At 49.2% G+C, this 12519-nt stretch overlaps 1 protein-coding gene across 8 annotated transcripts in view; it reads left to right on the top strand.

Moving 5' to 3' along the window:
- LOC119435763 (gastrula zinc finger protein XlCGF57.1-like) overlaps positions 1-3023 on the top strand; it is a 29614-nt gene extending 26591 nt beyond the window's left edge. For 5 of the 8 annotated variants that reach the window (XM_049659920.1, XM_049659921.1, XM_049659918.1 and 2 more), the window contains one exon: positions 977-3023. In XM_049659920.1, the coding sequence (XP_049515877.1) occupies positions 977-2553 (1577 nt within the window). In that variant the 3' untranslated portion in view covers positions 2554-3023. The remainder of the gene's footprint in view (positions 1-976) is intronic. The other 3 variants (XM_049659923.1, XM_049659926.1, XM_049659924.1) reach the window with 3 other exon arrangements.
- Positions 3024-12519: the final 9496 nt, after the last annotated feature.

Raw genomic sequence — 12519 nt, 5'->3', positions numbered from 1 at the left:
ACGACGTCTCACGTCACCGCTGCCGGGAAACTAGGCGGCGCGACCAATGGAGGTGAGGTCGCCAGTCATCATCAGCTACACGCCCCTATGCCTCCGCCAGTCACCATGCGTCATAACAAGATTCATGTTTTAGTGGACAATGTCGCTACGTTGGCCTTAGTGGACACGGGAGCGAGTGTCTCCGTTATCAGTTTGGCTTTCAAAACCCGACTAGGCCGTAAAGTGATGTTCCGCTGGAATAACGCTAATGCATTTCGTGCTGTGAGTGGAGAGTTGCTCCGACCAATTGGAGTGTGCACCGCGAACGTTTATTTCTCCGATAAGGTGTATCAAGCCGAATTTGCCGTACTTGCTCAATCCACTCACAACGTAATTCTTGGCCTCGATTTCCTACAACAGTGTGGTGCCACTGTTGACTGCGGTACTGGCGAGCTGTTTTCTGTTTCTGTTTTGGCGGCGTATAGGGTTTTTTTATGCAAGCCAGTGAGAAGTACGTGGGAAGATGTTTGTGGTGATCTTGCCCCAGCGTTCTTTCCGGACTTCTCAAGCTGAGGGGCTGCCGCGGCAACTTTCTCCCATTTTTTAAAAGGCTCCTTTTTAGGCCACCAAAGTGATGCCTCCTCGGAGATCGCATGTCACTTGTCACCCGTGACCCCGCTTTGCATTTGTTATAGCAGTGCCATTCTTGAACGCGGGCAGCTGCGGCTTGTTGCACACGATCAGAGTGTGAGGGAAGCAGAGTTGAAGAGTTAAACAAGTCAACACAATCAGCAGCCGGATGGAGGAAAGTGGTGGAGGAGGGCACTGGCCTCACCGCCATTGTAGTTTTCTCACAACAGCCATGCCGACCCTTTATTTAGATTTTTTTCATGCAGCCCGGTTATAACAATTATCGGTTATAATAATGAAATTTTCGTGGCACTTGCATGTTGTTATAAGTGGGTTCAACTGTACTACTTTTGTTTCATTTGTGCAGCATCGAGGCCTTCTATTTCTCCATCAACAGCCAGCGGTGACAATTCACAGCAGGGATGCCTCCACCAAGATCATCTCTGTGACTATGAGCCTGATAAACTGTTTCTTCCGGAAGCACATGCCAGGGTCCATGCTGGCGAGTGTCTGTTTAAATGCCATTTGTGCCCTCAGAGCTTCTCAAGAAGAGACACCTTGAAGAGGCACTTGTGCGTCCACACGGGTGAGCGGCCATTTAAATGTTCTTCATGCCTATGGAGATTCTCACAAAAGTCCAAGCTCAAGGAACACCTGCGAACCCACACAAGCGAGAAGCCATTTCAGTGCCCTTCATGCCCTCGGAACTTCTCACGAAAGACCCACCTGAAGAACCACATGCACACCCACAAACGTGAGAAGCCATTACAGTGCCCTTCATGCCCTCGGAGCTTCTCACAAAAAACCCACCTGAAAGAACACCTGCGTACCCACAAAGGTAAGAAGCGATTACAGTGCCCGTCATGCCCTCGGAGCTTCTCACAAGCGACCCACCTGAAAGACCACCTTCGCACCCACACAGGCGAGAAGCCGTTTCAGTGCCCTTCTTGTACTCAGCTCTTCTCACGAAAGGCCCACCTGAAAGCCCACCTGCGCACCCACACAGGTGAGAAGCCATGGCAGTGCCCTTCATGCCCTCAAAGCTTCTCGCATAAGTCCACCATGAAAATCCACCTGCGCACCCACACAGGCGAGAAGCCATTACAGTGCCCTTCATGCCCTCGGAACTTCGCACAAACGACCCACCTGAAAGACCACCTGCGCACCCACACAGGCGAGAAGCCATTTCAGTGCCCTTCTTGTCCTCGGGTCTTCTCACGAAAGACCCACCTGAAATCCCACCTGCGCACCCACACAGGTGAGAAGCCATGGCAGTGCCCTTCATGCTCTCAAAGCTTCTCGCATAAGTCAACCATGGAAAACCACCTGCGCACCCACACAGGCGAAAAGCCATTTCAATGCCCTTCATGCCTTCGGAGCTTCTCACGAAAGACCCACCTGAATACCCACCTGCACACCCACACAGGCGAGAAGCCATTTCAATGCCCTTCTTGCCCTCGGGTCTTTTCGCGCAAGATCACTATGACGGAACACATGCACACTCATACAGGCGAGAAGCCATATCAATGCCCTTCATGCCTTCAGAGCTTCTCACGGAAGTCCCAACTGAACACCCACCTGCACACCCACACAGGTAAGAAGCCGTGGCAGTGCCCTTCATGCCCTCGACTCTTCTTGTATAAGTCCACCATGAAAATCCACCTGTGCACCCACACAGGCGAGAAGCCGTTACAATGCCCTTTATGCCCTCAAAGATTCTCACATAAGTCCAGCATAGAAGAACACCTGCGCACCCACACAGGCGAGAAGCCATTTCAATGCCCTTCTTGCCCTCGTGTTTTTTCACGCAAGTCCAACATGAAGAACCACATGCACACTCATACAGGCGAGAAGCCATTTCAATGCCCTTCATGCCTTCGGAGCTTCTCACAAAAGACCCACCTGAATACCCACCTGCGCACCCACACAAGCGAGAAGCCATGACAGCCATGACCATGAGAGTGCCATGAAGCAACACCTGAGCATTCATACAGGTGACCAACCATACTGTTGCGCTGTCTGCTCCAAGTTGTTTGCGCGGGCTGAGTACTTGCGCAGACATAAGAGAACACTGCACCATGGTACTGTAGAGAAGCGTCAACAGCCATGTTGAACTATGTCAATTTTCAATTAAAAATCTGTAGACATGGAGCGTGCTGCTGCAGGGTGTTTTGCTGCATCTGTCAGCACAAGTGGTCCTAATGTGCTCTTAAAGGGGCCCTGGTACGTTTTTTCTGGGTCACCGTATTTACTCTAGATCAATTCTCAGCGTGCCATAAAAGAGAGCAAAATAAATGATGAAAATCGCCCCACACAAACCCTTCTTATCGTTTATAAAAAATTCAAAATACAAGTGAAGGGAGAGTTACCCTTCCATTGAACATTTCACTTTGCCATGACTTCATGTGGCCAACAGGGCGTTAGCTTTACGTGGAGCGCATCTAAGCGTTCCACGTAAGGCGTGTAATTTATAAGGTTTCAAAAGGTACATCGCTACCGATCGCAGCACACTAATCGGCTGAGTTTTCAGCCGCCCCTGACTAAGTGACGCGATTTGACCATATCACGTCAGTAGGGCGAGCTATGCCGATTGGCTGCCCAGGTCATCGATAATTTTTCAACATTATGGTGAACAAATGTTGTTCGTAATAGTTTAGATGTAGTTAATTTGTTTCTATAAAAAGAAAGTAACAGAAATAGAATGCAGAAGGACATGTATCACTACACTAATAGCACTTCCAGCCCACAGCAAGTGTCGTCTGCTTGTGTTAAAACGTGCTCCGTGTTAACGAGAGCTGCGCGGTCAGTGTTGGTCTTGTTCTTTCTTTTCGCGAGCACCATGGTTCGCCCTTGTTGCATTGTGGGCTGCAAACGTAGCGATCGGCGACATGTCAAGCTCCGACATCGTGCCCCGCTGCAAGGCAGCAGACGAGCGGAGTGGCTGCAGCGCATCGGACTTTCGGTATCCAAACGGCGCCAGCATCTACGCGCTTGCGGCTGTCGCTTCACGTCGAAGGTTTGCCACCATAGAGTTTAGCATTTCCCGTATTCAGGTAAACGCAAGAGCAAGTGTACTGGACGCTTGACCACGTTTTACGTGAGGAACGGAGGTGCAAAAGTGAACTGCTTGCATGGTGCAGCCACCTGCGGCACAAAGCTCAACCAAACACAGGTAATATAGCAGTAACCAAGTTTTTTCTACTTTGCAGCTAGCTCAAACTTTTGGCAGGAGCGTAATCTTGAACACGTTGTCATGTTTAAAATGTTTTACACTTGGTTACAGGAATATTAGCTCTGTATTTGGCTGGTTAAGCTTTGCGCCACCAGATGGCTGGACAGCGCATGCCGATCAGGCCGCTCACGTACGTCTACGAAGCTCCATCACAGCGGTATGGAGGGGCTTTAGTTTACGCCTCTGGCTATCCGTCAAAACAGCCAGCTCGCCTGTGGTTACCTCGGCGCTGCGACAGAACGCTCGCAACGCACGCTGCTTGATCGCTCTCGCTGGATGGATGGATGAGGCTGAACCCTTTAAACCGGGCGGTGGCATACGCCACCTAGCCATGACTATGAGCGGAGAGGTTGGAGAGCCACGGCCGGACTGGAGAGGCGCGCGCGCGCCTCTCCAGTCCGGCCGTGGGAGAGCCTTCGCGCGCTGGCTCCAAGACAACCGGAAATAGGCGACAACACGTCACGACATGACGTAAAGCCTGCGAAGGCGGAGCTTAGCCCCGATCACTCGGCGAACGAGTTGAGGAGGAAATGCGTGGCTAGGGAGGAGGGTAACTTGTACAAAATTTGTCCGAACCGTTTCAGGGACCCTTTAAGTGAACCTTATATGCTCCCTTGACAGTAAACAAAGTACCTCCTGCTGGCAAAAAAACAGCAGCGGGTCTTGACCGTATCCACTATTCAGTGATTAAACTTATCACAAGCATTGTAGAGGCTCTGCTTGAATTTTTGAACTTGATTTGGAAAATAGTAATGCCAAGAGCATGGAGAAACACAATAATAGTACCATTCCTAAAAGCCAAAAAATTCCCAACATCCCTGAGCAGCTACTGCCCTATCGCTCTCACTAGCTAGCTGTTTGACAAAATCCTATCAAAGTTGAACACCATGCTAACATTTACCTTTGATGCACAAAACCTGTTGGGCAGTCATCAGTGTGGGTATAAAAAGAGTTCAGCAACTGATCACCTTGTTCGATTAGAACATGAAATAGGCAATGGCTTTCTACACAAGCAACACTGTCTCAAAATTTTCTTCACCTAGGGTACAGTGTACTAGAAGTATTGGGCTAGTACACTGTACCTAGGGCTCTATTCTGGACACGCATGGCGACTGCACGGCCGCCATTATCCGCCATCTTGGCTGTCCGGAGGTCACGTGTTTTGAAATTTGTGCCGGGAAACGGAAGTTTTGCTAAATGCAATTTTGCGTTTTCGTCAGAATGACGAAGCGTGACGTGGAGCTGCAAGTTTTATCGACTAATACTTTTTTGTGGTCCTTGGCACCTATATTGCGACTTTAGCGCTTTAAAAAGAAAGTGGACGGTAGCGTGCAGAAGCTCGTGCAATGCATCTGCAATTTCGCGAATATGTGGTGGCGTTCCAAGATAGCCGGCATGTCAGCTTGCTGATTGGCTGAAGGAATATCCTGTGAAGAGCGTCACAGGAAGGGCTGTTTCGTAAACGTCAATTTGACGTTGCGTGACGTTGCGCTCGGCCGCCATTGCAGAGATTTTCCGCCATAATTTGTGGTGCGACGAGCCACGCGAATTATGGTAATGAGCGGCCATATGCAATGACAGTGGAGAGGCATGCGTATCGCCGCATTTTCCCTGTCATTTGGGGCGATGAAAATCTTTTGTTCACAACGCGTGCTCATAGCATTTGCATCACTCTCGGGTGGTGTTGGCATTTGTGTTTTGCACTATCATTTTTATTAAAAACACGTTTATTTGAAATAATATTGGTTGAAACTAGCAAACTTTCTGCGACTTTTTGCACTTTTCACTATTGCGTTTGTATTGTAATCAATATTAATGACTTTTCGCGTCATCAAAGGCTATGACAACGATGACTTTTTAATTTATAAAAAGAAATGTACGCAAGACGGCGCCTTGAAGTTTCCTCTCGCGGTGCGAGTAAGCAGCGAAGTGCACAAGAGATGGCAGTGCCGGCGCTTGCGTCGCTCAAGCGGATATCTGTGGCGCGCGCAACGCTATCGATGATATTCGGCCGCTTCTCAGCCAGACGAGTCGGGCGGAGTCACTTGCGGTTCACGAGATAGCGATAACGCGGCCTAGAGCGTGCGCTGATCATCACTGGCAGGTCGCGTATGTTGTCTCAAGGTAGAAAGCAAGCGCGTGGGCGCCAATATACGATGACTCATTCAGTTTCCCGAGGACACGCATCCTAGCTAATGAAGCAGACGACAGCTTGCGCGCATGCAGACGACGGAAGCGAGAAACGATTTTGATGGAATAATCGTGCGCTTTGAGCTAGCTGCTTTATTTTTACTGGGGAAGAAAACTGTTTTGCTTTATCAACCACGCTAGGTTCAATGCCTACATTACAGTTTCTTAGGCGAAACGTCAAATTTGCGTCACGTTACGAAAGCAAAACGGGGCCATCAGCGCCATTTTGTAAGCGTCGCGCCTACGTCACGCCTCGAAGAAAATGGCGGAATGTCCATAATTGCGGCTCTAGGGGCTCTATCTAGTTCACTATAGCTCTATTCTGGACACGCATGGCGGCTGCACGGCCGCCATTATCCGCCATCTTGGCTGTCTCATTGGCTGTCCAGAGGTCACGTGTTTCGAAATTGGTGCCGGGAAACGGAAGTTTTGCAAAATGCAATTTTGCGTTTTCGTCAGAATGACGAAACGTGACGTGGAGCTGCAAATTTTATCGACTAATACTTTTGTGTGGTCCTTGGCACCTATATTGCGACTTTAGCGCTTTAAAAAGAAAGTGTACGGTAGCGTGCAGAAGCCAGTGGAATGCATCTGCAATTTCGCGAATATGTGGTGGCATTCCAAGATAGCCGGCATGTCAGTTGTTGATTGGCTGAAAGAATATCCCGTGAAGAGCGTCACAGGAACGGCTGTTTCGTAAACGTCAATTTGACGTTGCGTGACGTTGCGCTGGGCCGCCATTGCAGAGATTTTCCGCCATAATTTGTGGTGCGACGAGCCGCGCGAATTATGGTAATGAGCGGCCATATGCAGTGTCAGTCGAGAGGCATGCGTATCGCCGCATTTTCCCTGTCATTTGGGGCCATGAAAATCTTTTGTTCACAACGCGTGCTCATAGCATTTGCATCGCTCTCGGGTGGTGTTGGCATTTGTGTTTTGAACCATCATTTCTATTAAAAACACGTTTATTTGAAATAATATTGGTTGAAACTAGCAAACTTTCTGCGACATTTCGCACTTTTCACTATTGCGTTTGTATTGTAATCAATATTAATGACTTTTCGCGTCATCAAAGGCTATGACAACGGTGACTTTTTAATTTACAAAAAGAAATGTACGCAAGACGGCGCCTTGAAGTTTCCTCTCGCGGTGCGAGTAAGCAGCGAAGTGCACAAGAGATGGCAGTGCCGGCGTTTGCGTCACTCAAGCGGATACCTGTGGCGCGCGCAACGCTATCGATGATATTCGTCCGCTTCTCAGCCAGACGAGTCGGGCTGAGTCACTTGCGGATCACGAGATAGCGATAACGCGGCCGTAGAGCGTGCGCTGATCATCACTGGCAGGTCGCGTATATTGTCTCAAGGTAGAAAGCAAGCGCGTGGGCGCCAATATACGGTGACTCATTCCGTTTCCCGAGGACACGCATCCTAGCTAATGAAGCAGGACGACAGCCTGCGCGCATGCAGACGACGGAAGCGAGAAACGATTTTGATTGAATAATCGTAGCGCTTTGAGCTAGCTGCTTTATTTTCACTGGGGAGGAAAACTGTTTTGCTTTATCAACCACGCTATGTTCAATGCCTACATTACAGTTTCTTAGGCGAAACGTCAAATTTGCGTCACGTTACGAAAGCAAATCGGGGCTATCGGCGCCATTTTGTAAGCGTCGCGCGTACGTCACGCTTCGAAGAAAATGGCGGAATGTCCAGAATAGCGGCTCTGGTAGCGAAGCTTCCATAGAAGCCCATACGTTCAAAACATGGCGGTTCATCTGCGGTTCATGGGGCTTAGCGCCATCTGTGTGAGGCGGGAACACTTCCGGCGGAAGAAAAAATAATTTGACATCATATCCGTTAAAAACAGAAGTGACGTCATTTTCCTCTCAAAGGCGCGAAATTTGTTTTCTAAGGCCTGCCATTAGAGCTGTATATCGTATTCAAATGCCCCGCCATTCGACTTGATGGGCGTTTCGAGCTTTCAGGGCGGAAAGCAATGCAGGACAAAGTTCAGCCGTACGGGTGTCGAAATCGCATCGCTGCACGGAACATACTTTCTTTGAAGGCCGACGAAAGCTTTGGGCGTAGAGTGCTCGTCCTTTCGTCGGACGCCAAGCCCGTCGGCCAGTGCTGTCCCACGAAAACAACTAAAGTAAACAACTATCAGGCGGTCGCATTAACTCACTACTTCTGACTGAACAGGTTAAGAAACAATAAAACTACCCGCGTCACCAAATTCAGACAAACGCCGACAAGCAAAGCAACACAACATGTGAGGGGGGCGTGAACTTTACGCGCGCGCCTTTCTGTCCACTTCAATTGCATTGCAAGTATAGCGGCGTCAACGCCCGCCGCTATCGGTGGGCGCTCTTACGTTGGGCGCTGAAAAAAGGTATTTATTGATAATGATCAAGTACAATAGAGTTGTTCTTTTTTCGCCATGCGTATATAAAATTGATTAGGAATTTTATTTTCGTTGAATGAATCGAAAGCTGTGCCTCGCTTTAATTAAAAAACGGTTTTTTCTTTCCCAATGTTTGTTCCCTCCAAACATATATATATAGTCGCGCTGCAATCGCTGCTCCCATAACCACCCTTGCTGATGTCGGTGACAATACGTTCTGAACCGCTTTTCGCCCGAAGCTTCGCGACCATTTGGATCGACCTTGACAGGTCCATGACGCACCAGATACATGCGTCATCCGCCAGACACTCCTCCGAATCCAGCGGGGATGGCTGCGCGCGCGTTCGAGCGCTCGCGCGCGCGGCGGCCCGTCTGTCTCTCTTTTTTTTTTTTTTTTTTTTAAAAGTATCCTGGTTTATTGGGCTCTCGGCGTATTCTTGCGTTCCTTCTGCACTGGGACAAGACACCACTGCACTATTGGACTACGGCAAGCTGAGAAATCTTGTTTCACAGTCTACGACGCAATTAGGCTTACGGCACGGGACCGAGACTTAAGACGCAGTTAGCGAAAAACAGCTCGGCCATCCTGGCGCAGTTAATTTGAGTTAATGAATCGTGCTGAGACATGTTTCCGACGCTTCCTAGGGGATTATGGTAACTTATTTCGATTTTGGAGCCACACTGGCCGCACAGCGCGCTGTGACGCAGTTAGGGATAAGCAGCTCGGCCGTGGTGATAAAGTTAGTTTGGCGTGTAATGAATCTTAGAGGGACAAGTCTGTGACGGTTTTTTTTTTTTTTTTTTTGGTGGCTCCGCAACAACATATACCTTCTTTCGGTACTCACGCCTGTTGGAAACGCGATGGGCGATTGCCAAGAGTGATAACATGGGGTATGCTGCTGGCGCCGGCAGAACGCGCGAAAGATAACGCCGACGAACATATCAGAAACTTGTATTTCGAAAATTCCGTCTTCTAAAGTAAAACCCCTATATATAAAACGTAGCGACACTCTCCTCCTCCGCCTTCCCTCCTCCTCGTTTCTCCTCTCTTTCGCGCTCCTTTTTCGACCGTTGCGCCGCCTACACCGCTTGAAACACGTGCACTTGTTTATCTTTCGCCGCTGATCAGATTCCACGATCGCCGATTGTGTTCGCGGCTATCGTTGTGCTCCTCGCCAGTCGGTAGACGCTTCTCGGGCGAAAATGGCGATGGAGCGCGATCGTAAACAAACGCAGCCAGCGCCCGGCGGCGCGACGGTCCACGTGATGCCATTAGGCCAATACCGACGCGGCGTCGGCCTCGGACAGGGTGTGCGAGGAGGCGCGGCATTCTTCAAAGCGTGACGCTACTTTTTATATATATGGGCTTTATTCTAAAGGACTGAAAAAGGGCATTGCACCCACGCATTTGTCTTGAGTGCCTGTTGCATCCGCCTCTATGTATGTAGCGAACCAAACGTCGGTTTGTGAAAAGGTCCACAAACCCTTTTCACAAACCGATGTTTGAGCAGCGCCATTGCCCGACACGGGCGACGTCTAGCGTCAGAACATGTTATGCCGCCATTTTGGACTGTGCGCCTTGCGAGAGCAGGCCGGCCGCACTTCGGTTGTGTGATCTTCGCCGCGCATTATTTAGATTGTTTTCTTCCGCTTCGCTTGTCTAGTGCCGCTTGACTCGTTACATGTTTCACGTGCTCGCGTGAGCGCTCAGTGTAGTGTGCCATGGCAACAGCAAGCCCAGCCAGTGGATGTGGTGTTTCGTCGTCGGTAGCGGCGGCAGCGGCGTCTGCTTCCTCGTGACCTGGCGTGCTAATCAGCGGTATATTTCATTGTTATTGCTGGGCACATGTGACCGTATCGTCGATTGAATCTGATCACCATTACGTTTCGCGGTTGAGGGTTGCCTCATTTAGCGAAAGCAGGCGCGTACGTAGCTGTCGGGCAATGCTTAGAACCAGGCGCCGGCGGCCCGACGACGCAGTGTCAGTGGTTGGTAGATATGCGGTGGTTACTCCATACGCTTTCGACGCAACTGAACAGCTCAATCATGCAAAATTTATTGGATCTGGTGCGGTGCAGGGTGCTTATAACCAAATGTCAAAGCATAAGCGTGGCGATCGAGCAGCGCTTATGCACTACCTGCAGCGAACCGACGCGCGACAGTGATCACAGATGCCAGCGCAACTGATACAGCCCAGGTGCTAGATTTTTTTTAGTATTTAGTGCTTATTTATTTATACATACTGTAAATCCCAATAGGGATTATAACAGTCCTTGTTATAAAGATATATTTGTTTACCTATTTTTTTACGTTTGTATACCTGGAAGGGCTTTTCTTTCGAATGTCTGAATTTGGAACAAGCTTCGCTCACAGTGAACCTTAACGTATACTATAGATCGTGCGCGAAGTTTGTATTGAAGGTATCGCGTTCGTGTGCGCTATCTCTGAAGCGAAATAAGCCAATAATATTGCAGCGTTAGGGCCATCTCTGCTATTTCTCTTGTTTCCATTAGCACCGTCTCACTGTGCTATGTTCATAATAAAGTAATGTCGAGTCTTAACAATTGTCGAATAAATACATATGCATATGACTGTAAACCACTACTGACCGTGAGTGAAAAGCGCTTAGTGGTCAGCGAAGCGGTCACTGCACGCACGTAAGTATTTCACTTGATCGACTGTGCGAATAATTTATTTTTTTCGTTACTGTTATTCTTGCAAGCATGATGCTATTGTCCGCGTACCCATGCGAATACCATTTTTTACGTTCTTACTTGCGCGGGCTCATTTAGCGCGTTTCTACGCCACGCACAGTTAGCGCATTACTGTTCCCGAACTCTAGTACTGGCGCTAGGCCGCGCTGATGAGATTGACACGTTCGTTTTTTGCATTCTCTTGCTGCCCATGCACATAGACAACGCTCAAAGATGGGTGAGCTCGATGCAGCACCACACTGTTGAAGTTAATTACCTTTATGGGCAGGGCCGCGCAGGGTGCGTGTAAACGCAGAGACGATGTTTTGGTGGACAAATGGTCTGCATACATCTTCCATAGGACACGATTTTTCCAGATCGCTGCGAAGTGTATTTACCGACTATTTCTCTAGCAGAGTGCTCCAATTTGTCTTATACTGGTGTCACAAGGCCACTTTTGAAGCGATCGTGACCGATCTGGATCGGAATATTCGACCGCGATTGGCTCCCTTCTGCAGATTCAGTAAAGAAGCCAATCGCGACCAAGAAATTCGACCCATATCGGGCTCGATCACGATCAAAAGTGCGCCGTGTGACCTCCGTATTAGGCACTGGAATGAAGTCCTGTTTGAAAGAATAACAAATGCAGCCTCTGCCACTACATACGAGAAAATATTGCATCGAAGAGCTGACAATTATCCCAACCTAGTGGGAAATGTGCCGAAAAGAGTTTACCAAAATGCGTTATCTTACTGATGTGTGCATTGGTTGACATTAGACTGAAATTCCAAGTCTTCAGGTGATGCAGGAAACCGGCGAAGCGTGAACATACCACATCGCGGCAGTGGTCTCGCGGAGTGCTGTGTTGTGGACACACTTAGACCCCAAAATCGTTATTTTCTGCTGGTTGTTTGTGCACCCATAAACTGCACAGTGCTGGCCTGTAGCCTTTTGATGAGTATATATGCCATTATTTACGAGCGTAAGTCATTCGTGACAAAAATAAACGGAAACATCGAAGGAAAGCTACCACTCCGCAATGCAAGCGCAAGGCAAGCTCACAGTCCAGACCGAACAGGCAACACTGACACATACTCTCCACGCCAGACCGTCGGAAGTGCCCTCGTGAAAATGTCTATAAAAAGTAGCGTCACGCTTTGAAGAATGCCGCCGCCTCCTCGCACACCCTGTCCGAGGCCGGCGCCGCGTCAGTATTGGCCTCACGTGGACCGTCGAGCCGCCGGGCGCTGGCTGCGTTTGTTTATGATCACGCTCCATCGCCATTTTCGCCCGAGAAGCGTCTACCGACTGGCGAGGAGCACGACGATAGCGGCGAACACAGTCGGCGATCGTCGAATCTGATCAGCGGCGAAAGATAAACAAGTGCACGTGTT

This window comes from Dermacentor silvarum, unplaced genomic scaffold (genome assembly GCF_013339745.2).
Source record: "Dermacentor silvarum isolate Dsil-2018 unplaced genomic scaffold, BIME_Dsil_1.4 Seq90, whole genome shotgun sequence".
NCBI classification, from domain to species: Eukaryota; Metazoa; Arthropoda; class Arachnida; order Ixodida; family Ixodidae; genus Dermacentor; species Dermacentor silvarum.
This window is presented reverse-complemented; position numbering and strand designations above follow the sequence as displayed.